The 26,952-nt window shown below is 39.4% G+C and overlaps 1 protein-coding gene across 3 annotated transcripts in view; it reads right to left on the minus strand.

Moving 5' to 3' along the window:
• Nucleotides 1–26,447, minus strand: part of CHUK (component of inhibitor of nuclear factor kappa B kinase complex) — a gene marked incomplete at its 3' end in the record, with an annotated part of 31,526 nt that extends 5,079 nt beyond the window's left edge. For 2 of the 3 annotated variants that reach the window (XM_081104579.1, XM_081104581.1), the window contains exons 1-17: nt 26,296–26,435; nt 21,896–21,990; nt 20,072–20,186; nt 18,841–18,910; nt 17,983–18,071; nt 16,521–16,610; nt 16,256–16,380; nt 15,961–16,068; nt 14,553–14,688; nt 12,266–12,460; nt 11,248–11,350; nt 6,530–6,653; nt 5,981–6,132; nt 3,726–3,787; nt 2,635–2,744; nt 1,949–1,998; nt 126–222 (exon numbers count right to left, since the gene is read on the minus strand). In XM_081104579.1, the coding sequence (XP_080960705.1) occupies nt 126–222; nt 1,949–1,998; nt 2,635–2,744; nt 3,726–3,787; nt 5,981–6,132; nt 6,530–6,653; nt 11,248–11,350; nt 12,266–12,460; nt 14,553–14,688; nt 15,961–16,068; nt 16,256–16,380; nt 16,521–16,610; nt 17,983–18,071; nt 18,841–18,910; nt 20,072–20,186; nt 21,896–21,990; nt 26,296–26,400 (1,826 nt within the window). In that variant the 5' untranslated portion in view covers nt 26,401–26,435. Of the gene's footprint in view, nt 1–125; nt 223–1,244; nt 1,620–1,948; nt 1,999–2,634; nt 2,745–3,725; nt 3,788–5,980; nt 6,133–6,529; nt 6,654–11,247; nt 11,351–12,265; nt 12,461–14,552; nt 14,689–15,960; nt 16,069–16,255; nt 16,381–16,520; nt 16,611–17,982; nt 18,072–18,840; nt 18,911–20,071; nt 20,187–21,895; nt 21,991–26,295 lie in introns of those variants that run through there. The other variant, XM_081104580.1, reaches the window with a different exon arrangement.
• Nucleotides 26,448–26,952: the final 505 nt, after the last annotated feature.

The raw sequence follows: 26,952 nt of genomic DNA on the forward strand, positions 1-26,952 counted from the left end.
ATACCCAAGACACTGCCAGAACTCTTCCTGAATCTAATGTATTTATCAAAAGGAATATTATACTTTGGAAGGAATCTGATAAAAATACTCTGGCTTCTGAATAGGAAATAAAATTATTTTTCTACCTCAGATGACCAAACAGCTCCTTCAGAACCCGGTCCTGACTCTGCACAGTATGCACAATGATCTTCACCATCTCCGTGCTGTCACTGTAGGAGTGATCTATAAAAGACCTCAGTCAGTGGGTATAACCTCTCTTCTGTATGAACATGTCAGCCTCCAAACAAAAATGCCTAAAAATCTGAAACTAGTTTTAATTGATAACATCTCCACTTAAATTCAAAACTGAGATGATTTTAAGATTATATATCTATAATTATATATCTACAAGTATGTGTTTGTGCATACATAGATATATACATTTATCATTGTATCCTCAGCCACCTTTAACCCATACTAACACAAGCCTCAGACACATGCAGCCTTTTAGCCAAGAGATCAGTCTTTCTTGGGGAATAAACATCATTTATTTAGAAACAGGATAACTTTCACTGCCTCGAAGGAAGGAGGCTCTTGCTTCAACTAGATTGCTTGGATTTTCATGTTTATTCATCTGTTCACTGCCCATAAAAACTTAGAAAAAGCTAGCTGACTTAAGCCAAATCTCATACACTAATGAAAGGACCCAGAGATACCCTTCAAAACAAATCAATTTTTAACTAAAGGTTATTATCTTGAAGGTACATAATACTTTTTGTTTCTAAAGCATTATACAATACCACACACACACGCACTGAGTTAGTAAAGCTAGGTTTCAACCCCATATTGCAGAAAAGGGAAAGGAGATGGAGAGAGGTTAGGTAATTTGCCCAAGTTAGTTGGCCAGGAAAATGTCCAATCTAGAATTCAAGCTTTCCAATTCCCAATCCTATGTTCTTTCCAGTAGCCTATGTTCTGTATTCAACAGATGTTCAAAAAGAATTGTTTTGCCAATGAAGCAAGCAACCAGTGACCAGGTTAGGTGAAAGCCTCATTTTCAAGGTAAACTGCTTTGGCCCAGCACATGAGCCTTCTCTCTGACCATTCCACACCTGAACCTGTAGCATCAACTCCCTACCATCCTCTCTAATCTTAACATATTGCGTACCGCATAGAAATCTCTAAGACATACGCCCGGGACCGCACGTTTTTGGGCAAACTGCACGTTATTTAAATCATCATAATGCACTTTAGTTGTTGTTTTTCAATAATTATAACATTTTTATTTACAAAAACAATTAAACAATCAAAAGTTCCTAGTACATATGGTACTGCGTAAAACATTTTCCTCTATGAAGAGGGACCAAACAAAATTTACATAAGAATCTAGATTTGCTCCTTTTTTTTTTTATTGTTTTATTGCTTAAAGTATTACAAAGGGTATTACATATGTGTCCTTTTTTTCCCCCGCCCTTGACAATCCCCTGGCCTCCCCTACCCCCCAGTGTCTTATGTCCATTGGTTATGCTTATATGCATGCATACAAGTCCTTCGGTTGATGTCCTTTTTCCATGGGCGTGAAAAACGAGAACACTCGTGAGTGGTCCTTAACAGATGGCGCGCGAAACACGAGAAAACTCCTGAGCGGTACGAAATGTGTTAAGCAGCACTTATTTTTTTCCAACTTTCCCACATTTGTTTCCTCTTCCTCTTTGAATTCCCCTTTCCCTCTTTTATTCCTTCCTTTCAAGTTTTCCTTAAAATTTTTTTAATCTCAATTTTCTTGTAACTTTGCCTTCCTAATCTCCTAAATTCTCACAAACTAAAAGCTGTTACATATAAATATCTCAATTGAAATACCAAAACTGGAACTTATTCTGCAGCTGTTTTAAAATCTAATCCCTAGGATTTGTTAGGCTGGGGATGGTTTCTTAAAATGCCTTTGTGTACTATGATGAAAGTGTCTTACCTGGAGGTCTGTGCTTTAACTGCTTATACAGATCAATGGCACGCTGTTCCCTACAAAAGAGAAAATATGTTTCTATGTGAAGATAATTTAATGACTCTAATGATCCACAACTTGAAATGAATAATATTATTTGAAGAGAATAATGATCCAATTTTAAAGTATATATTGCCAACGAATATTTTACAGAGAATTTCACTGAGTGATAAGCAAGATCTTAAATGCAAAGTGTAATACACTTCTTATCTGCTGTGGTCTACCACCACATATCTGATCCTTGTACCAGAAACACTTAAATGTGCAAAAATTATGGCTTGTGATTAGAGACAAATATCTGAAGTTTCTAATCCAAACATTTAGGAAGTTTACCTCATTTAGGGCATTTAATAGGCAATACCTATGGTAAGTAGGGAAATAGTTTGTAACTTAGAATACTTGAAAAATTCTTAACAGTCATACTGAAAAGATTCTTTGATTAAAATAGCAGAGGTCAACCCTAAGAGTTATTTCCAAAATTTCCAGTGATGAAGAAAAAACTTCCCTTTTAAAAATGATGCCAAGATATTTGGGGAAAGAAAAACTATAGAAAATAAACAGATATAGACTAAATATGCCAGAAATACACAGAAGGAGTGATCTGCTACAAAAAATTATAAATACCAATACCAACGACATGAGTATGTCCTTACAGAGATTCCATCAAGTCTCCCTGACGTCTCCCATAAGGGCTTTTCTGTAGCTCCATGATTTCAGTGTGCAGGCACATGATCTGGTCCTCCAGGTATCCAATGACACCTACCTACAGTATGATGAAACGTAAAAGGAATGACAGGCTCACCACCACACAATACAGAGAAGAACGCAGACAAAGAATGACTCCTGAAGAGGAGAAATAAATGATTTAATAGGAAATACTGATTTTATGTAAGTCTTTTATCTTTCAGATTCTGATAATCTTTCACACGAGAACATACTTATTCCTAGCTTCTCACTTTTCTCTCCTAACAACAGTAAACTACTAGCATTTACTTTCTCCTCCTGAGAAGTAAAAGAATATGTGTCACTAACAACATAGAGAGAAAATGACCACCAAAACCACTTCATCTCAGTTCTATGATTTTCATTGCCTCTTCTTCCCAACTGCCTTGAAATAAGAATGATAAAGACACTGGATTTCCCACCCCAGGATACAAACTGTCCCACTCGTGTTGTTAGGGTAAGTTTTCACACCAAGGACAACAACAATTTAGTGGGACCATAGACAAATGTAAGGAAGGAATCTGTCACCTAGAGAATAACCTATACCTAATGTGACCATATAATTTATTGTCCAAACCTGCATAACGTTGACAATGAAAGTACCATTGATAAGTATGGCAAGACAGGTGCAAATGGACTGACCCAGGTAAATCAGGATGTGCAGCCATCCTACCTAAACCAGTCGTATATCACTGTTGTTTTACAGTGATAACTGCCATTTATTACTTATTACCATTCAATCTGCATAACCTTACTAGAAAAGGTATGTATAGTCCCCATGATATAATATGGAAACTGAAGCTCATGGAGGCTTTAGTTTACTAGTAGTCTCATTTGCCCAACACCTTTATTTTTATCCACTATATACACAAAACACCTTTATTTTTTTCCACTATATCAACTATAGATAGTTGATATTCAGGAATGACATGAAAGATACTCTACATATCAAAACCAAAGAAAGTTTCTAAGGGAGACCTCAGAAATAAGTAAACACACAGAACAAGCTCAGTGATTTTACCTCAGCATAATGGATAGCCTTTTCTTCCATTTCCTTCCATGCTTTTAACATTTTTTCTGAGGCTAAAAAAAAAAAAAGTTTTAATTGGTTATTTCAGAAACAGTCATAGTTTTAATTACTGACCTACCCACCTCCATGACTGTCAACATCAAAAATGGTGTTATGGGTTGTGTCCCCCCAAAAGTTATGCTGAAACCCTAACTCAGTACATCAGAATGTGCCCTTATTTACAAATAGGGTCACTGCAGATAGTTGGCTAAATTAACGTGAGGTCAATCTGGAGTAGGTGGACAGTATAACTAGGGTCCTTAAAAGAAGAGAAGAGACACAGAGATGCAGATATATGAAGGGAGAGTTCCATTTGACGACAGAGGCAGAGACTAAAGTGCTACAGCTGCAAGCCGAGGAATGCCAAGGACTGCTGATAAACATCTCGGAAGCCAGGAAGAAGCAAGGAAGGATTCCTCTCCACAAGTTTCAGAGGGATCATGGTCATGCCAACACCTTGAGAGTAGACTTTTAGCCTCTGGAACTGTCAGATGCTAAATTTCTGTTTTTAAAAAATATATATTTTTATTGATTTTAGAGAGGAAGGGAGAGGGAGAAAGAGATAGAAATATCAGTGATGAGAGCGAATCATTGGTTGGCTGCCTCTTGCACACCCACCAGGCATATGCCCTGACTGTGAATCAAACAGGTGACCTCCTGGTTCCTGGGTCGATGCTCAACAGTTGAGCCATACCCAGCTAGGCAATTTCTGTTATTTTATGCCACCCAATTCATAGTAATTTGTTATGGCATCCCTAGGACACTAATACAGATGGTTTTATCTTTCAAAAGAAGAAATAAAATTATTTAAATGATACATGAAAATGACTTTTTAAAAATCAAACATTATAAAAGGATATAAAAAAGAAAACTCTTCCTCCTCTCCACACTCCATCCTATGGGATCTTAATTTAATGTTATACAGACGCATACCCTTTCCTTCACAAGTGAGACTATCTATACATGCCTGCCTTTCTTTGCTTTTATTCCCCAAATTAAAACATCACTGCCATTAAAGATCCAAGTGATCTTTTAATATCAGCACATGTATGTCTACCTCACTCTTTTTTTTTTTTTTGAGTGATACCTATGTATTTAATCTTAAATAGAGCTGATATGGATTCTTTCTACTTTACTTTCTTTTAACCGCTGTATCAGATATACAACTGATAAGATAAGTCAAGATAATTTGATGAAATAATGTTTTGCCATTGACCAGAATACCTATAATACATAACTAGAAATAAAACATCAATCATAACCAGCTCTAGTGGGTAAATTTATTCACCCACCTGGACACTGCTGATCACTTATTCTAAGATACACACACTTTATTCAAGACAAGTATACAAACCAGATAAAAAAAGGACTTGTTTCAATGGAAAAAACAAACAGAAATGCTGGTGGTGACCTCTTCAATTTATTATTTGATTTTAACTCTGCTCTTTACATTTCCTTAGTGTATCTGAAGGGAGATAAGCTTGAAGTCAAATACTGAAAAATAAAAAAGTAGGACTTACATAGTAGGTGGTTTGGGAAAAAACACAGAATTATTTGTGTTGTTACTTACAGAAAGGTAAGTAGTTTAGGATTTCCCTGGCTAAGAAGTCACTCCAATATGGATTTTGTATCTACCTATCTATATAAAAGCCTAAGCGAATGTCTGACTGGTAGCTATGATGCGCACTGACCACCAGGGGGCAGACGCTCAACACAGGAGCTGCCAAGCTGTGGTGACTTGACAGCTGCAGTCTTGGGTGACACACCTGGAACCAGAGAGGAAGGAGCCCAATTCCGGGGTGCATCACCCAACAATCGCCCTCTCACAATCCAGGACCCCTTAGGGGATGTTGGAGAGCCGGTTTTGGCTTGTTCCCCGCAGGCCAGGCCAAGGGACCCCACCAGTGCACGAATCCGTGCACCGGGCCTCTAGTTTTTTATATGGAGCTTGAAAATCATAAATTCTTAAATCACTTTTGTATTTTTCAGGAGCTAAACAACTTAACTTTGGTCCAATTGGGGGAGGGGAAGATTCCTGTTAAGTTGTTCAACTAAACGTTAAAATAAAAGCTAATATTCAAAACAAACATGTCTCTTATTCTAATCTTGAATGCAAGAGAAACAATTGATACAAGGCAAGGAGGCAAAATAGCAGAGGGCTTCAAAAGACTAGACCCTTATTTCAAATACTTTACCCCAAAACTTACATATGCCATAAGTCATCTGCTCACTATATCTTTCCAAGTCAAGCTGAATGCTTTTGTGAAAAAACTCCAGTTTAGCTTTCAGTTGCTGAGATGCTGAGATCAAAGCGTTCTTCATTTTTGTCAAGTTAGTATTATATCTAAGAAGACTTAACCTAAACCAGAGCCAAAAAAGATTTAAAAATTAACATTTCATAAATATTGAACAAAAATTTAAAAACTATATTGCCATAAGCCCAATGCCTAAGTTTCTATTATCAATCTATGAGAAATAGCTGATCTATAGAATCTAATCTCTAAAGACTTTCTGTTTGTGGCAACACAGTTTCTTTTATACTAAGATGTTCTGCTCAAAAACTACTCTCAAGCCATTGCAACTGAATGGTTTCATACCATTAGTATGAAGTCTATAAGTCTGATCAGAAAATTACATTTCAAATTGGTCCAATATTTTAGTATTGCATGAAAAAATTATTTGTGAAAACTGGCAAGATTAATTCTTGAACGTTAATGTGCATGACGTTGTCACTGTAAACAACAGAATCCACTTACATTGCTGCTCTTTGTCCCTGAAAGAGCCTGCTGTAGTCCTCTTTTAGCCCAGACACATAGTGCACGGCTTCAGCCCATACTTTACGCAGCTGTATAATTGGAAGCTGTATTTTGCTGTCCCGTACTATAGGTAAGAGAGAAAAAGAGACGAGTTACTTTTTAAGATTTTAGAGTTCATTAATCATTCTTTGATTTCCAATCCTTACAAATATCATTCCCATGGATGCTAGAAAGAACCACTTGTCACTGTTTCATTAAGTTCAACATACATTTACTGAGCACCTGTAATACACAAACCCTGCTCCCGATAGAAGGGAAAATAAAGATAAGACATAATCACTACATAATCCCAAAGCTTGAGATTATTTCTATAATCTGTTTCTTTTTCTTGCTTTCCTTCAACCTGGAATACTGTTATTTTCTTTTGCCAATATAAATTCTTTATTCTTTCAATTTTTAAATCAAGTCCCATCTCTTCCACAATCTTCTATGGTCTTTTCTGCCTCTGAATAATAAACTGTTAGCTCCTGAACTACCAACTCAGCTTCAGGAAAACATACAGAGTAAATAGCAGCTTAATAAGAGATGCTTTCTTATCTATTTTTAATTCTCTTGCTCTTTCTTTGGTAAAGGGAATAGTACTTTCTAAAATCATGGCAAGTGAGGATGTTTGTTAAGGTCAATGAAATGCCATTTTAATGTTTTGAAATTATGTAGATGTGAAAGAGTTATCCTATACTCTAAAGTGGCAATTATATTGTTATTCTTTTCGAATGAAAACTTTCAGAGAAAGGTTGCTACACTAGGGTTCATAATGAAAAAACAGATTATCTGAAGCAGACTTCAAAAATATAAAGTTCCATATCTAGAAAAATCTTTGCCTCCCTAATAATTATTAATAGCCTTGATTAATCTTTCTTCTTATATGATCACACTTATTGCTGAGGTTTCCTACAGTAAACAAAACACTTTTTTAAAAAAAGTCTTGAAGGGAAGCCTGGCCAAAATAAACAATTTCAATCTCTTCCCCCCCCCCCCCCCACTAAAGTCTGAAAGGACTTAAGAAATCATACCCAGTAGCAAGAAGCGCACCTAGTGTCCCAATTGTTTTCTAATACTGTTCTCCAAAAAAGGTACCAAGGTATCTTGGAAAAATGGCTGATTCTAGCACTGGGGCAGGAAATATACAAGCTGAGCCTGGAATAGATTGTCTAGTGCCAGGAAGTAAGGAAGTACTACAAGAAAGAAAATTCTCATTGATAAGGCAAGTAAAAGAGGCAAGGAAGCCAATTAAAAGAGCTTCTCACCCGGCCAGCATACTCAGTGGTATGAGTGTTGACCTATGAACCAGAAGGTCATGGTTCCATTCCTGGTCAGGGTATATGCCCGTGTTGCAGGCTCGATCCCCAGTGTGGGGCGTGTAGGAGTCAGCTGATCAATGATTATCTCTCATCATTTATGTTTCTATCTCTCCCTCCCTCTCCATTCCTCTCTGAAATCAATAAAAACATATTTTTAAAAAATAAAAAAACTTCTACTGGCCAAAGCTGCAGCGATTTTAATAAAATAAATAAACTAGCATGAGATTAAAATTCAAAGTATAAAATAAATATCTATGAATCTACCTGTCTATATAATAACAGGCTAATATGCAAATAGACCAAATAGCGGAACTGAACAACCAGTCGCTATGATGTGCGCTGACCACCAGGGGTCGTGCAGGAACATGGCAGGCATTGGCCGTGGCAGGATAGTGGAGGAGCAGATGAGTGGGGGCACCGGACCAGGGTGGGGTGCTGGTCGCTGTCATCGGGGCGAGCCTCTGGTAGTTACTGAAAATTCCTTGCTCCCCTGTGTTGCAGTCCTGCCCAGCGTTTGCACCTGCTGTTGGCGCCAACCCCACTTGCACCGGTGATGGTGCCAGAGCTGCTGCTCTCACCCACTGATGGCGCTGGCCCCGCTCGCACTTGCTCTTGGCACTGGCCCCAATCACTCCACGCCGTCAGTGGGTGGGAGCAGGGCTGGCGCCATCAGCATGTGGGAGCAGTAATGGTGGGAGCGAGGCTGCTGGCAGACAGGGAACTGAGGGCGTGGCAGGAGGGGCTGGGCGGGGGCACGGAGGATGGGCTGAGACCCGCCCCTGTGCCTACCGCAGCCTCAGAGCCACAGTTCCTTTCAAGGTGCACGAATTCGTGCACTGGCCCCCTAGGATTGATATAATTGAATAAATTAATAAATGGAAGAGACAAATCTGGTATCCAGAAAAATTTCAAATAAATTATGTAGGTGTCCTACCTTAAAGGAAGGGGAGTATAACTTCCCACTCCTTAAATGTGGGTTCCATATAGTGACTTCCTTCCAAAGAGTACAGCATTGGAAGGAGGATTGGGGGAGACTAAACTACACAGTGGGAAAACTTGACGAACACCACTTTAGCCAAGTGATCGAGGATCACAACAACAGCATACATAATGTTGATGGTTTGTACCCTTTATATAATGTGACTAGAGGCCCGATGCACAAAATTCATGCAAGAGTAGGACTTCCTTTCCGCGGCTGTGGGCACTGGCTTCCCTCCAGCACCTGGGACCCGGGCTTCCCTCTGGCCACCAACAGGCACCGGGACCTGGGCTTCCATCACAGCCCCAACTTTGTCTGGAAGGTCGTCCGGGAGGACATCCAGTCTACTTAGCATATTACACTTTTATTATCTACACTAATAAAAGAGAAAAATGGTAATTGGCGTACGACGCTACCCTTTTCATTGGCTAATCAGGGCTATATGCAAATTAACTGCCAACTAAGATTGGCAGTTAACTGCCAACAAGATGGCAGCTAATTTGCATATGCAGGCACAATGCAGGGAGGCAAAAGGGAAAGCAGGAAGAAGCCCCCTGCCACTGACAGTGATCGGAAACCCAGGGGGGAGCTAAGATCGGATCCCCCCAGCCATGATCGGAGAATCAGACGCCTTTGCTGCCCTGGCCAGTGATAGCAGGAAGTAGGGGTGGAGCCAGTGATGGGAGCTGGGCACGGTCGAAGCTGGTAGTCCCAGGAGCTAGGGGTCCCTTGCCTGGGCCTAAAGCGGAGCCCACGATTGCAGGGCCACTGCAGCTGCGGGTCCCCACTGCCCAGGCCGGACGCCTCAGCCAGAGGCGTTAGGCCTGGGCAGGGGCGGAGCCTGCAACCGTGGGGAGCTGGGGGTCCCCTGCCCAGGCCTGACACCTCTGCCGGAGGCCTCAGGCCTGGTCAAGGGGCCGATCTGGTGATTGGTGATGGGAGGGTGATGAGGGTCAACTCCTCTGGCCGAGGCATCAGGCCTGGGCGGGGGGGCGGAGCCAGCAATTGGAGGGGGCTGGGGGTCCCCTGCCCAGGCCTGATGCCTGGGCCAGAGGCGTCAGGCTTGGGCGGGGGGTGGAGCAAGCGATCAGAGGGAGATGGGGGTCCCCTGCCCAGGCATGATTCCTGGGCCAGAGGCCTCAGGCCTGGGCAGGGGTCAGAGACAGTGATCAGGGGGAGATGGGGGTCCCCTGTCCAAGCCTGACACCTCTGGCGGAGGCGTCAGGCCTGGGCAAAGGGGCCGATCAGGCGATCGGAGGGTGATGGGGGTCTATGCCTCTGTCAGAGGTGTCAGGCCTGGGCAAGGGGCCGATCCTGCGATTGGAGGGTGATGGGGGTCAACACCTGAGGGCTCCCAGTATGTGAGAGGGGGCAGGCTGGGCTGAGGGAAACTCCCCCCCACCCCCCCACACACACACCCAGTGCACGAATTTCGTGCACCGGGCCCCTAGTTATAGATAAGAACGGTACTTCTGTGATCTTTCTCTCAAAAACCCATAATCTTAGTCTATTCATGAAGGGGGGAAAATTAGACAAATTGCAACAGAGGGGCATCCTACAAAATACTTGACCAGTACTCCCTAAAACAGTCAAAGTCATAAAAAACAAGGAAAGTTTGAGAAACTGTCACAGCCAAGAAAAGCCTAAGGAGAATGACAACTAAAAATGCAATGTGGTATCCTGGATGAGATCCTAGAACAGATAAAGGACACCAGATAAAAACTAAGGAAATCTGAATAAAATATGGACTTTAGTTAATAATAAATATTGGCTCATTTATTGTAACACTGATGTAAGATGTTACAAATGAGGAGAGGGATAACATGAGAACTCTGTACTACTACCTGATCATTTTTTTCTGTAAATGTGTCCTTTAAAAACTAATTAAAAAGTAACAAAAGAAAGATTAAATAATTTTAGCCGTTATGCACAATTTTCTTGATTTTACAATTTTGTGCTTGATTTTAGTTTGGGGTAGATAGAAATTGACAGCTACCTTCTTCAAAAGTAAAGAATAATTCTCACAGAATAAATGAAAACAATTGAACATTAAGCAGTATTTATAGAATATAATGAAATATTTGAGCATGCTTAAATAATGAAAAATAAACTAAAAGTAGGCTTAAAGAATAATGGAGATTCATTCATCCGTGAGAGGGCTATCCTAAGGAAAGTAAGTCTTTTCCCAAATGAGGGATCTGGTGGTGATTTAAAACCTACCTTTTCACATTCCAAACTATAGAAATTTTTCACCATAAATAGTAAGCTAAAGTATGAGATACAAAACAAAAACACCAAAAACCATTTCTACTAATCATGTTCAATCAAATGATATCATTTCAGGTTTAAATCTCAATCAGTAAATGGACTAGACTTACCAATATAATTTACAGAGTCAGATAAACTTCTGGAAGCAAATGGTCCGTCATATACAGTTTTACTTTTATCAAACAAATAAACCATATAGCTATCACAGCCTCTCTGAAAAACAAAGAAACAATTTTTTAAAATACACTTGATAATCATAGGTTCTCCAAGTACCAGTGAAATGCAAATGAACAAGGTCAATGTTCATTAGCATACTTTGTTTAGGAAAAATAAATAACTTTAGTATGGGTTAGTGTGAAAACAATCACCAGACCCAAAAGGACAAAAGCAAAAAAAGTCATAACATATACCCATATAATTGGAACATTATTTAGTAATAGAAAGGAATGAAGTACAGATTCATACTATGACAAGAATGAACCTTCAAGAGTCTGACACAAGAGACTATAGGTTGTATGGTCCCTTTATGTGAAATGTTCAGAAAAGGCAAATCTATAGATATATAAAGTAAATTAGTGATTGCCTTGGGTGGGCAGAATGGAGATTAACAGTTAATGGACATGAAGAATCTTACTGAGATGGAAATGTTTTAAGGCTGATTCATGGTGATGGCTACACAACTAAGTAAATTTGCTAAGACAAAAACCAAAAAAACCCTAAATTATACACTTGAAATGGATAAGCTATTTAATATTTAAATATGCCTCAATAAAGTCAAATAAAATGAAAAAAGAGTCATGATCACAATCATATTTTATCATCCACCTATCCTCTGGCAGGACCTATAAGACTGTTGGTCTAATTTTAGGATTCTAGGTTTCAATTACAAAAAGGGAAAAAAAGGAGAGAGCTAGCACCAAAGAAAAAGTCATAGTACGTTCAAAATACCAAATGTTTCACTTCTATCTTGCTCATCTTGCAAAGCAGTAGGAGAAATGAATGGGATAAAAGTAAAAGAATTATCCCCCAGAGGATTTCAAATACACATCCAAAAATGCAGGGCATGCAATCTCTCTATGCAAACAGATTTCTTATATTAGAATTTCAGATATATTAAAATTTACTTACTACTCCATCTAGAACACATTGAGAGGCTGGTTTCCGCGGATCAAGAGAAATTCCCGTCTCCGAAAGAAGCTCTTGAGAAGCAGTATTTATTCCAGTTTCACGCTCAATACGAGACTGCAGTGAATGAAGACTTTCATCAGGTGGTAAAAGAAAAGAAATTATCTTTGCAGAAGTCATATTTAGGATGTGTACTATCTGTATATATAAGAAGAAAGAAAAATGATTATTAACCACCTGCTACGTAAAAAATTCAGGGCAAGATAATAAAGGGAATATGAGCAAAAGGCATTATCTTTGTTCTATGCAAGGTTCAATCATTTTCCAAAGTGTAATCTCCTTCTATAATTATAAAATGACATGTGAAAACTCAAGAATTTACTTTTCTACTATAACAAATGTTAGTTCCAAGGAATAAAATTTCAAATTCTAGGGATGCACAAAGTCCTAGGAATGTACAAAACCCCCAATTTAAAAAGGCAACACTTACTTATTCTTAGAAACATTTCACAGACCTGGAAGGAAACATTCCCATTTATGAAGTACCTAATAGATGCCAACCACAGAGTTAAGTGCTTTATGCTAATATAACATCCCATTAATTAGCTAAGTTATACTTAACATAACACCATGAATTAGATCTTCTAATCTCCATTCTGGCAGGAAAAAAAACAGAACTCTGAGGGATCACACAGCTAATAACTGACTACCTTACATTGTCTAAAGAAATAATTATGATAGAAGAGATAGGCCTCTCTTTAAACAAGAAGTATTATTAGTCTTATTTTTCAGACTAGAGGCCCAGTGCACGGATTTGTCCAGGGTGTGTGCGGCCCATCTCGCCCAGTTCCAATTGGCTGGACCCCAGCAGCAAGCTAACCTACCAGTCAGACCATCTGCCTCCTGGTGGTCAGTGCGTGTCATAGCGACTGGTCGAATGAACGGTCAGACATTTAGCATATTAGGTTTTTATTATATAGGATAAGGAAACCAAATCCCATAGCAGTGATATATCTTAAGGGCCCAAAGTTAGATTAAGAAAATACTCTTGAGAGGATTATGCTAAGTGAAATAAGCCAGTCAATGAAGGAAAAATACCACATGATCTCACTCCTTTATGGATAATAAAGACCATTATAAACTGATGAACAAAAATGGATATAGAGGCAGAGCAGCATCGAACAGACTGTCAAACTACAGCAGGAAGGCCGGGGAGGGTTGGGGGGCGGGAAGGGGGGTAAGATATTGACCGAAGGATTTGTGTGCATGCATATGAGCATAGCCAATGGACGCAAGACACTGGGGGGTAGGGGAGGCCGGGGAACTGTCAAGGGGAGGGAAGGGGGGGAGGAAACATATGTAATACTCTTTGTAATACTTTAAGCAATAAAAAAAAAGAAGAAGAAAATACTCTTACCTAAAGACCCACTGAAGGTAGGGGGAGCCTAATACAGGCCAACTAAGTGTGAAACTGAGTTAGGTGAGATAACCAAGAGTTAGAGGCCACAGAGTTAGAGGTCAGTTTTTTTAACATGATTTTAAATCCTCTTCCTCCCACTGTCCTTAGATAAGCTATACAAAGTAATAGCTTTGTTTCTCCAATGCTTTACATTGACAGTGTACGGGGGTGGGAAAAGGGGTTAATAAGAATAATTAGAAATATAATAATTAATAAGGAAATGATATTACAAGAATAAACTCTGTTTCACATACTTACAATTGTAAACTTATTTTTGCCCACCCCTGTAGATTAAAATTATATCTGCTGGAAATGCTTATTACAGAGGTAAAGCATTAACTTTCCTTTAATATATAATAACCCTTTATGTTTAAAAAAGGTGGAAAAGAGAAGAGAAGGGAATCTTTAAAGTTGATTTGGCAGGCAAGGAAGAACTATGTTGGTTTCTTGGACAGGGAAATAAAAATGTATTTTTAAAAGATGAGATGGGCAGTTCATGCTGCATGGATTATAAAATGGGTAGAACTATAGAGGCATGTAAGGCAGGTAGAAACCTTTCTCACCAAACCAAGTCCAGACCTAAATGAATGAGGCCCCAATCTGAGGAAGGGGAAAATCCAAAAGATGCTTCAAAACAAAGACCACTTAAAAGTAAAACTGAGAAGGCTTACTAAAAAAATAAAAACACATCTACTCTAAAAAAATAATTTTCTTTTTCAAATAAGCATCCGGAAAAGACTATTAAAATATATTTAATACTAATTTTCCAAATAAACTTGTTAAATTTAAATTCAAGTCTTCTGAAATAGACCCCATTCATAAGAAACTAACCTTCAAATTCAGAATGTGATCCATTAATACAAAACATCTTGGCTGCTTCAAAGTAAGATCAATAGGTCCTCCTCTCTGCTGAGGATCCCAACTCAGCATCAACTGTAGCCAATTTTCCATAGGTTCTACTATTAAACTACAAAACATACAAAAAAGGGTGAAAATCCTTGTTCCAATATTCCTTTAGTACTGTAAAAAAGTTAATTTTATAGGTTGTCCATTTCCTTTCTCATTACTTGTCTGTACCATTCTGTATCTTACTTTCAAATAATTCATGAAATGGCCCAGCCAGAGTGGGTCAGTTGGTTGAACATCATCCTGGGCACCAAAAGGTTAACAATTCGATTCCCGGTCAGGGCACATGCCTGGGTTGTGGGTTCAATCCCTAGTTGGGATGTGTGCAGAAGGCAACTGATCAATGTTTCTCTCTCTCTCATTCCTTGGTTAAGGCTAAAAAATAAATAAATAAAAATAGTCCTGGCTAGCATGGCTCAATGGTGAGAGCGCCAGCCTATGCATCAGAGGGTCACGGGTTCGATTCCCAGTCAAGGGCACATACCTGGGTTGCAGGTCCTTCCTGGCTCTATTCGGGACATTTGCAGAAGGCAACCAATTGGTGTGTCTCTCTCATATCAGTGTTTCTCTCTCTCCTTTCTCCCTCCCCCCCTCACCTCCATCCCTCCCATCTCCCCTCTCCCCCTCCCTTCCACTCTGAAAATCAATGGAAAAAATATCCTTGGGTAAAAATAATAATAAAAATAAATAACTCATGAAATGATAGGGGACAAACTTTTCCCATAAAAAAACAACCCAGCCTGGCCATTGCAGCTCAATTGGTTGGAATGTTGTCCCGTCCAGGTTCGATTCCTGGTCAGGGCACATATCCAAGTTGCAGGTTCAATCCCCAGACATGGTGCATATGGGAGGCAACCGAATGTTTCTCTCTCACATCTACGTTTTTCTCTCTCCCCTTCTCTAAGAAAAAAACAACAAACCAAAACCCGCATATGTAAGTTAGCTGCTGGCAACTCCAGAGGCAAGTCCAGTTCTTTTCTCCAAGGGACACATTTACTTCAGTATCCCAAGAGTCTTCTTAGCAACTAAGCCAATTGATTGAATGGCAGCAGTTATTGTTTCCACTAGACTTGTGCTGTCCAACATGGGAGCCGCTAGTCACAAGTGGCTATTTGCATTTACACTGAAGTTAATTAAAATTAAACAAAAATTTAAAATTTAGTTCTTCAATCATATCACTCACCTTTCAGTGCTCAAGAACCTAATGTGGTCAGCAAATATAAAACATTTCCATCATAGCAGAAAGTTCTACTGGATGATAATACTTGAAACAGACAATTCTACTGCCCTTTTACAACCCTGAAGAAACTGAGGTGAACTGAAATATGCTTACCTACAAAGGCTATTTGGTTGAGGTAAATGACTACTAAACCGAACTTCTCCTGTCATCTCTTCACATGCAAATATACACTTTGGATCCTTCTTCTTAATTTTCTCATGCCTATAAAAAACAAAAGCTACCTCAGTAGACAACCTGACTCACAAAAAATCTCTAAGCTTTTTGCCATTTTATTCAATTATGCGTTTAAAAGGAAATTATACCACTTAAAGAGAGGAGAGAAAAAAAGCAAGTTACTGAAAATTTTCATTCACATTAAGCACACTGAAGGTACTCTTCCATTTCTTACCAGGTAAATGGCTGCAGATGATGTAAAAAAGGCCTATATCCAGCAATACACTCAAATACCATGGTCCCAAAGCTCCAATAATCAACAGTAGCTGTATAAGGTTTATTCTCAAAGAGCTCTGGGGCCTTAAAAAGAAAAGAAATGCTTTAAATGTCATATTGTAAGAGAAAAGGAACTTTATTTTTGAACTACTATGTATATTTATGACCTTCATAAATAAGATAATTTGGAATACTTAAATTCAAAGAAACAATACATGTCTTACCAAATACTGCAATGTTCCCACAAAAGATGTACACAGACTTCCTTGATCAACATCTTTGGCATATCCCAGATCAATTATTTTATGTATAATCTACAAAATAATAAGCATTAAATGGTTGAGAAATTTGAAATGGAAAGGCAACAATGTCCTGATAAGGTTCTGGAGAAGGTGATGGTGAAGAGCTTGAGCTCTGGAATAACACAAATGTGATTCAGGCCTGAGCTTCACCACTTAGCTAGCCTTATGATCTTGATCAAGTTACCTAAAGGTCTCTTGATTCCCTATATAATATTACTAACAATCCCCACTTCACAAAACTGTTATTAGGATTCAAAGAAACAGCCCCCCAAAATAATTTAACACAGTGCCTGTACATGATAAAAATTAAATATAGATTGGCTATCAATTTTTATTTTGGTATATTCAAAATAAACTTGATCCATTATACTGAAAGGCAAAGGTAAAGGTGATTTCCAAAGGAAGAAGCAGCATATCATCTTACAGTGGATCAGTGTGAGTAAATACCCATCTAACCTCAAAAATATGCTGAAGTCTTTGGATTCAAAAGAAGGGAAAGATAGTTGGTGCCAAGCACACATGAAAGCCTCCTAAGGGAGGAAGCATCATCGAGGTTTCATCACTTCCAGCTGACCACCATCTTAACTAACCATAAGACCAAACAATCCAATTCAAAGTTTAGAGCAGCCGTGGGCAAACTACGGCCCGTTTGAAATGAATAAAACTAAAAAAAAAAAAAAAAAAAAAAAAAAGACCGTACCCTTTTATGTAATGATGTTTACTTTGAATTTATATTAGTTCACACAAACACTCCATCCATGCTTTCGTTCCAGCCTTCTGGTCCAGTTTAAGAACCCATTGTGGCCCTCAAGTCAAAAAGTTTGCCCACCCCTGGTTTAGAGTCTTGGCTTTACATCTTTATTGGGATGGAACTTCAGTGCTAACAGCAAACAAACGGCTCAAATTATTCTGATAAAAACAAATATTTCAGGAATCAATTCACAATTTTTGGTTCCTCTCAAGATGACTCATTTAAGACTCTGAGAAATCAAGTTTTGATTTTTGATTAAATATAGAACTTAGGGATTTTGTGGAGAATGAGGTTTTTAAAAAAATATATAAAACATACTTAAATGTGTGTTTTTTTTCTTTAAGTAATGCAGACCCAGGATGCATGTGTGTGCTTTTTAATGTGCCTTGAAAAGATTAATAAATTATTTACTCACTGCCTACCATTTCTGCTAGATACTGTGCTGGAAAAACAGAAGTGAACAAGACAGGTGCAGTTCCTTCTCTAATGGAGCTACTGTGGCAGCAGAGGAGACAAACAACCACAGTTCAGTATAGTGAGGGCTGGGTAGAAAAAGAGCGCTATGGAAGGGCACCAAACTTCAAAGGCTAACTACCACAGGGATACTGTATTCAACTGTCAGTTTTCACCTACCTTTCCACCAACATCCTGAAGAACTATGTTTTCAGGTTTTAAATCACGATGTATAATTTTGTTTTCATGCAAATATCGGATCCCAGACCCTAAGTAAAATTTAAAATGTAATTTGAGGTAAGAGAAAACACTGAATTAAAAAAAATCATCTCATAATGTGTACTTCTCTAATGCTCAAATTTATAGGGACCATCATAACTACTCAATTAATATTACAGCAGTTAAGATTTTCTCCACAGAAAATCCAGTAATACTTAACAAATACTACAGAAATATGTTCATTTAATTTATGAGAATTAACATTAAAAAGAAATGGAAAAAGCAATTTAGAAAAACCCTATACTTATCCTTGTAGCCTTTCCCTCCCTTTTCAACTAAGCTTTGGCCTCCATGACCCAGGAAAAGAAGCAAAATGGAAATACATAGGGAAACATATTCTTGGCTTTTGAACTTGCTCTAAGGGCCTATGTACTGATTATTTTAGGGATTTTTCAGGAATTATTGATTAAAAAGAGATATCACCCTAAGAGTTGACTTGACAACCTATTTAACAGATGTAATGCCACTGTTAAATGAAATTACTATGTTAATTAAGGAGGGAGAGAGCAAAATTAAATGAGGTCATATAACACCATTTTTGTCAGCAACTGGATCATCTATTAGCCAAAAATTGACTCCTAACCAAAAACAAAACAAAAAATAAATATCCTAGTTTTAATTTAGCATCAACAATAACACTTAAAATTTTCTGATAATTTCTTATAGATGTTAAAATCTATGCTTTATAGTAGCATTTAGAATCTTTTATGAACCAAGGTGGCATTAAATCATAATGGTATTTTTATATTGATTACATACCTATATCACTCAGTAAAGAAAGTATCTGGCTTTCTTTAAGTCCGCAGCAATTTTCTGGTTTGTTGAGTAGCTAAAGAAAATAAAAAAGGATTAAAAATGTATACTGCCAATGCTGCTGGGCAGTAACAGTGACACATTAATCACTATACTCTAAGAAAATAAGTCATGATTAAGAAAATATAAGAAGGGGGGAAATTACCAAATCCACACAGAGAACATGTAAATTTCATGACAAGGCTTACAAGTAAAGATCAAGTATTTGAAATAAAAAAGGTTGAAAAATCTCACAGATATGTATATAAAAATTCCATATGGCAGATTTAAAAGATGGGAAAGAAAGATTTGCAATACAAAAGAAAAAACTTTTTGAGGAGAGGTGTTGAGGGACTGGGAGAAAGAAGTGAAGGGATTAAGAAGTACAGATTGGTAATTATAAAATAGTCACAGGGATGTAAAGGAAAGCCTAGGGAACAGAGTTAATAATATTATGATAACTATGCATGATGGCAGTGGGGTACTGGAAATATCGAGGTGATTGTAAAGTATATAATTGTCTAACCACTATACTGTACATCTGAAACCAATACGAAATAATATTGAAAATAAACTGTAATTGAAAAAAAATACACCTTCATTTTTATTTAAATTTTTTATTGTTGACACTACTGCAGATGTCCCCATTTTCTCCCCTTTGCCCACCACCACCCAGCCTCCACCCCCTACTCTCTTGGCCCTCATCACACTACTGTCTGTGTCCAAGGACTATGCATATATATTCTTTAGCTAATTCCTTTACCTTCCTTTATCCAGTCCTCTCCACCACCACCACCACCACCCCCCCCCCCTCAGATATTTGTCAGTGTTTCATGTATCCATGCCTCTGGTTCCACAGCAGCATTATTTACAATAGACAAGATGGGGGCAGGGGGACTTTTTTATAAACACATTAAACATTGATGTTTTAATCTAACACCACGAATATAGTCCCACCCTAGAAACACCACCACTAACAAAGGAATGCATGTTCTAAATCAGAGGTCAGCAAACATTCCCTGTAAAGAGACAGGCAATAAATAGTTTAGGCTTTGAAGGCCAGTGGTATCTGTTACAACTAGTCAGCACTGCCACTGCAGTTTACGGAAAATTATTCTAGATTATCATATTGAATGTGATTCAAACACTGTTAAAGTTTATGATTTACTATCTCATCATCTCAAAACATCCACACTACCTTCCGGAGGTCTCCTCCAGAACAGTATTCCATTGCTAGAAGAGGTACATCGTTAATCAAAAAATTCAGTTCCTCGGGAACGTCACAGGCCTTTACAACATTGGAGTGGTTCAACCTAACAAAAAGGGGGAAAAATTATAATCAACTGTTTTTTCCAACAAAAAGGGAATGGGTTTGAAATGGTAGTTAACTGAGGGGCAGTGAGGAAAGAAAGGTTGGCATGATTTGTATAATTAAAAATTAGTAAATAAAAATACTATCACTATTACTACAATTATACTTCTATATGCAAAGTAGTAAGCACCTTAATATACATTAGCGCACTTACTTGTCATATAATTCTATTATGTGTAGAGTTACTAATAGTCTCATCACACAGGAGAAAACTAAAGCACAAATTGGCTAAGTAACATAAGATGACACAGCAAGTAGGTGGTCAAATAACGATTAAAATCTGGCAGTCTGACTCCAAAGCCTATATACCATGCTGCCTCTCCCATAATCACAGAATTACCCAGAGGTGAACACTATAAAAATTTTGGCAAATTGCCTTCCAGATTTTAATCCGTTGCACACAAATATATTTTTCAATAAACACTGCATCACATTATACATTGTTTTCTAACATCTTTTTTTAACTTAAAATATATCATCCCAGCTGCCATCATCATCATCATCATCATCACCATCATCATCCAGCGGATCTCAAAACTGCAATAGATTCCCAGGTCTTAGGGACCTAAAGAAACAGAATCTCTACATGTAGAACCTGAAAGTTTATATTTTTACCAAGCTTTCCTGGCAATTCTGAGTTTGAAAAGCATTAAAGTGAATTGACAACAGATATCGAAGTCAGAAAGTGCTTATTTCAAAGCCAGAATCTCTTACCTACCAATTTTATGACTCTTTGAGCTTCAACTTCCTCATCTATAAAATAGCAATAATACCTAAATACAGGGGTTGCTGTGGTAACTAGAAGAATTATTTATGAAGCAGCTCGCATCCTACCCGTGAAGGTTTTAAAATGTCCACTTCTCCCTTTAAGAGGTTAACTCCTCCCCTTGAGTGTGGGCTGTATTTAGTGACTCATTTCTAACAAATAGAATGTGGCAGAAAGGATGGAGCACAACTTCTGAGGAAAGATCTTAAGGGGTATGTCAGCTTTCATCTTGCTCCCTCTCAGATCATTCACTTTGGAGAAAGCTAGCTGCCATGTCATGAAGACATTTAAGTTTCCCTATAAAGAAGCCCATATAGTGAAAAACTGATGCCTCTAACCAATAGCCATATAAATGAGCCTGGACGTGGATACTCCAGCCCCACTCAAGCCTTTGGATGACTAAAACTCCACTCAGCATTCTGGGATGTTTCAGGAGAGATCTGCATTAAAACTATCAGCTAAGTCATCCCCAAATTCCTAACCACAGAAATTGTGAAATTCTAAATGTTTGTTGTTTTAAGCTATTAAGTTTTGGGGTAACTTTTATAAAGCAATAGATACACTATCAAAACTAGGTGAAACTAAGAAATGAGAATAGTTATTGTTATTTAACCAGAAAGTTAAATAGATGAGCACTGCCCCAAGATCCAGAAGAAACATATTCTGTACTCATAGAGCTGAATCTGATAATACCTAGCTGACTTTTTAAACTAAATTAGTCATAATGTGATGTTGTTATTTGAAATAGAACACATCTACTTAATGAAAAATAGAAAAATATACTCCTAAAAAGATCCTATGAACAATGGATTCCTGGCCTCCTTCTCTATCATGTTCTCTGGCTGGGCTGCAGAACTCGAGAAATATAAGTCAAGTATACTTACTTCTTCATGATCTGGATTTCATGGCACCACCGTTCTCTGTTTTTGGTACTCAGCTCTAGGCGACAGGACTTAATTGCTATTTTGAGATCAAGTTCCTACCAAAATAGAAAATCAACAGAAAATAATACAAATTAGGTTCTTGTGCAGACTTACTTGCTATCAAAGAAATACCAACCTGGGGAAACAAAATTGTTTAGCTTAGCTCTCTTGAATTAATGCTTTTACTAGGTAAAACATGAGAACCAATGCTTTAAAACTGAGCAAACACACCAAAGCACACAAGCAAAGTGACTGAGGTTGATCCTATAACAGGTCTCTTCAGAACACTGTCTCATAATATATTGCTAGAAAATGCAAAGACCCTATCTCCCCTTCAAACCCCTCTTTGGGCTTAGTCTAGACAGCTAACAAGGCACCAGCCTCTAGCAGAACTAGAATGAAGAGGACAATTCAGGGATCCCTGGCCTCCATACCAAGTTTTAATATGACCAAACCTAATACAAAAAACTCCAAATTAGTTCCTGCTTTCTTTGCATTTCAAATGACATAAAAAATCCTAACAATAACTACTTCTATTTCATATTTATAAAATGAACCTAACAGCTCTTGCTTATGGTTAGTAATTTACCCAAGTCAGACTGAAATTAAACCCAACCTAATGTGCATTACAGGAAATAGCCAGACTTCATCACATTCTGGCAACAAAAATAATGCAGCCCAGGAACAGCAGTTGGGACCAAACAGGAGGAAAGAAAATATATAGATGAAGAAGCAAGACATAACTTGTATGCGATAGTCTAAATGGGGGTGAGGAGTGGAAGGTGAGAGGGAGAAGCTAGAGATAAGATAGTAGATGTATGGAGAGAGAAGACAGGAACTAAAACTATAGTCTAACTTAGTGGTTCCCATTGTGGGGCACACGCCCCACAGGGGGGCAATTTGATTTTTAAGGGGGGCAATTTGAGAATGTTATTAACATTGAATTTTTTGCATTTCTTATGGTTCTAGGGGCCTCAAATACAGTATATAAATATATATTGTGACATATTTATGCATTTCAGTTCTCTATTATGTTTTAAAACTTTACTTGCTATTTTTTTATATCCCTTCTTTTTTTTAACAATTTCTTAGTGAATTCTTCTTCCGCACTTCAACTGACCTTTTGTACTTTTACTTTTCTCTTTCAAGGATACCATGTTCTCTGTTTAGATCAAGTTAATGGCCTTTTAGGCTTCCTCCACATGAATAGGAGTTCACTTGTTGAATAATAAGAATTGTATGTCATGGAGGGGCGGGCGGGGGGGGCGGGGAGGCATCAGGATTTTAGAGATGCTTATATAGGGCATGATCAGTAAAAGGTTGGGAACCACTGGTCCAGCCCAACCACAGTCCACATGCCTTTCAGCCTTTCTTTTGTTTTAATCAGGTACCTTACTGCAGCCAGGTCCCAAGTAAGCTTTTACCACCATGGAAATAATTTGGTACAAACATAAACATTAAACCCAGATTCTCATATGACTGAGGCAGGAAGCTATCTATTTCAAAAAGATCCCATTCTGTAAGATCCTTCAACTCCTTAGCTTCTATTTCACCTACTCGTAAATGCCTTCCTCACTCTACCTTTTCACAAAGAATGTTTGGTGGAAAGTTTATAGATGTCTAGCAAAAAAAATAAAAAAAGTTCTGTTTAAAAAAATGGGAATATTCCAGAGACAGATAGTGATGGTTGTACAACAATGTAAACGTACTTACTGCCACATAACTGTACACTTAAAAATGGTTAAAATGGTAAATACTAAATTAAATTAGTTTCTTTACTATAGGAATTCTGAGAACTTTTAATATGCTAATGTGGATTATGACTCTCCAAATGAAGGATTATACACCGAGTGGCCAGAATATTATGACCACCTGACGTTTGTAGGCAAATTAGCCGTACACTGCATTGTATGGGATATGGAAGCCGAAGGCCTGTTCGAACACCTTTGCTGTCTGCAGTTACCAAGATAAAATGTCTCCAATTCGCACAGGAACACAAGGATTGGCCAGGGGTCCTCAAACTACGGCCCGTGGGTCACATGCGGACCGCCTAAAACATTTATCCGGCCCGCCGGGTGTTTTTGCCGCCGCTGCCTGTCCTGCTTAGCAGCCAACTCGTCCCGGGCCTGCAGTGTGCATGTGTGGAATGTCTGAGGGACAGTGAACTGGCCCCCTGTTTAAAAAGTTTGAGGACCTCTGGATTGGACAGTCGAGCATTGGAAAAAAGTCATGTGGTCCGATGAATCAGCTGTCAAATGTCCCAGTTTGGGGGAAGTCCACTCTGGACACCCAGACAGTTCCTGAGAAATTTCTAAGATTTTAGAGGACTCAAATCTCTTCCATTTAAAAAGTGATAAATTCCATAGAGACCGAAAGTAGAATGTTGGTTGACAGGGGTTCCAGGAAGGAAGAAATGGGTAGTTACTGTTTAATGGGTACAGAGTTTCAGTTTCAGAAGATGAAAAAGTTCTGAAAATGAATGGTGGTGATGACTGCACAACAATGTACTTAATGCCACTGAACTGTACACTTAACATGGCAAACTTTATGTCATATATATTTTATTAATTTTTAAGTGATATATTCATCCACCCTCAGCCAAGGACCAAGAAAAGCAGCCAAGAAGCATGCCAGCATGCATACAATTTTTTCTGATGGTCAGGCTTTGATAAAAAGGCCACAGTCAACATCCACTGGAAGTACGTGGCTTCCCCCTCTTTTCTCTTTGAGTGCCTTTATGTCCTCTCTGATGGTGAGAATTGCTAAATTTACTAGTTAGTTGCCTGACTGTCAAAGTACTTAATGTCTTAGTCCTCACCTTCCATTCTCCCTCTCTCCAAGATCTCCTCCTATGCTCTATCTGGAAACAAACCTCACAAAATTTTCTCAGTTCTATCAGTGACATTTGTCATTGTAACTGTCACACAAACGTGCCTATCCCTACCAGGTACACTTCCATCTCCCCTACTTCCCACCCTATATTATGAGCTCTCCACCCACAACCAGATGTCTTAAGACAACAAATCATGAGACACACACACACAAAAGGCAATCAATCATGATTTGTTCTCTTGAATTCACTTCTCCATTCACAGGCCAATTGCAAGCATTTTAGTAATATCTTAACTGCTCATCTTGAGCCATACATTTTTCCACTCAGATTTATCTTTCATACAAAAAAGATATCTTCTGAGAACACCACTTTTATCCTGCATTTCCTTGTTTAATGTCAATTAATGATGGTGACGATACCAACAACACCGCAGCAGCAGGAGCTAACATCTAAGGGCTCGTCATGGGCCGAAACTGTACTTAGCTTTACACACATTATCTTATTTAACACGCGAACAGACTCGCACACGTTGTTGAAACCGTTTTACAGATGCCCAAACAAAGGGTGTATGGCAGGGGCCTTAGTCCAGGGTCTACACATCACAAAGATCTGTGGATGTCTTTCAGGAAAGCATGAACTTCCTCAAATGGCAATGCATAAGGTTGCGTGGATGTGCCTCTGTGCATTTTTTGTGGGAAAATGGTTCTGTTCTTATAAGTGCATCAAAAGGTCACACATGATTATTAACTGCTGCTACATTGGTGAGACATTTTTTATTAAATCAATGCAAAATTCCCAAGTCGGATGTTAGCGGTCTTCCATCCTCAATCCATCTCCTTCCCCTGGTGAAACCACGATCATTTTCAACAGTGGCTCCTCATACTGCTCCCCACCTGGAACCCACTCCCGATCCCAAAGCCGATCGATGTTTCCAAAAGCTTAACTGTGGCCCCCCATGAAGCCTTCCTTGTCCGCTCCAGCCCCACTGACATCGCATGGCCTCCAAGCACACACAGGCGCACACACATTCCAGCAGGAAGCCCCTCTCCATTCACAGGGGCACACACACAGTTCACTGTCACACTCGGAAACACCCTGCCCCATCTTGACACTTATGCTACGAATTCTCCCTAATCGTTCTCACACACGCACACCTAGGACCTCAGTCACCTGGCTCACAATCTCTCTCTCTCTCTCTCTCTCTCTCTCTCTCTCTCTCTTTCTCTCACACGCTCACAATCTCTCTCTCTCTCTCTTTCTCTCACACGCTCACAATCTCTCTCTCTCTCTCTCTCTCTCTCTCTCTCACACGCTCACAATCTCTCTCTCTCTCTCTCTCTCTCTCTCTCTCTCTCTCTCTCACACACACACACACACACACACACACACACAAACACACGCGCGCTCCCTGGCCCACAGTACTGCCCAAGGTCTCACCGACAACCTTTCACAAACTGACAGCCGCGGGGTTCCACAGACGCTCAGACAAACCCCCGCCGCCGCCGCTCCCTCGCGCGCCCCGCCTCACCCGGTGCTGGTAGAGGCAGACGTTTCCGAAGCCGCCGGTGCCCAGCCGCTCCCGCATCTCCCAGGGCCCGCCCGCGCCCGGCCGCAGCCCCGGGGGCCGCTCCATGGGGCGGGAGGGCGAGCGGCCTCGGGTTCCACCGCTGTTCCAAGGCCGGTTCCGGGCCGCGGAGGCTCGCGCGTCTCTCTTCTCGCGATATCGACGCGTCACTTCCGGTAACCGCCACAGGGAAAGCCCCGCCCACGCTTCCCCCGGGAGCCGCCGCCAACCAGCGGGAGTGAAGGTGGGGAGGCAAGGAGGGCGCTTTGCAGCCGGTGAGTACCCCGGACATTTGCCTAGCGGAGAGAACCCACATTTCTTTTTCCAGCCTCCAAACGTGTAAGATCTCTCCAGGCCAGTCTGTCCGTCTTGGCCTGCTAACCCTCACATCGTCTCCACCCGTCTGCCCATCCCCTTCACAGCTCTGCCGTCTATTCGGCAACCAGTCACCCGCTGAGCTGGCACTGGCCGAGGCCGTCAGTGATTTAAATATTGCGGAATCTGAAAACTAGAAAGAATCCTGCGCCAACAGGCCCACTGATGCATTAGCCTTCATGGTTCACCTTTTTTAAAATTAAATGATTAATCATCTTCCATAGACTAGTCAGGCTCAGCTCTTCT

Source organism: Myotis nattereri (genome assembly GCF_964212035.1).
Source record: "Myotis nattereri genome assembly, chromosome: 13".
In the NCBI taxonomy this organism is placed as follows: Eukaryota; Metazoa; Chordata; class Mammalia; order Chiroptera; family Vespertilionidae; genus Myotis; species Myotis nattereri.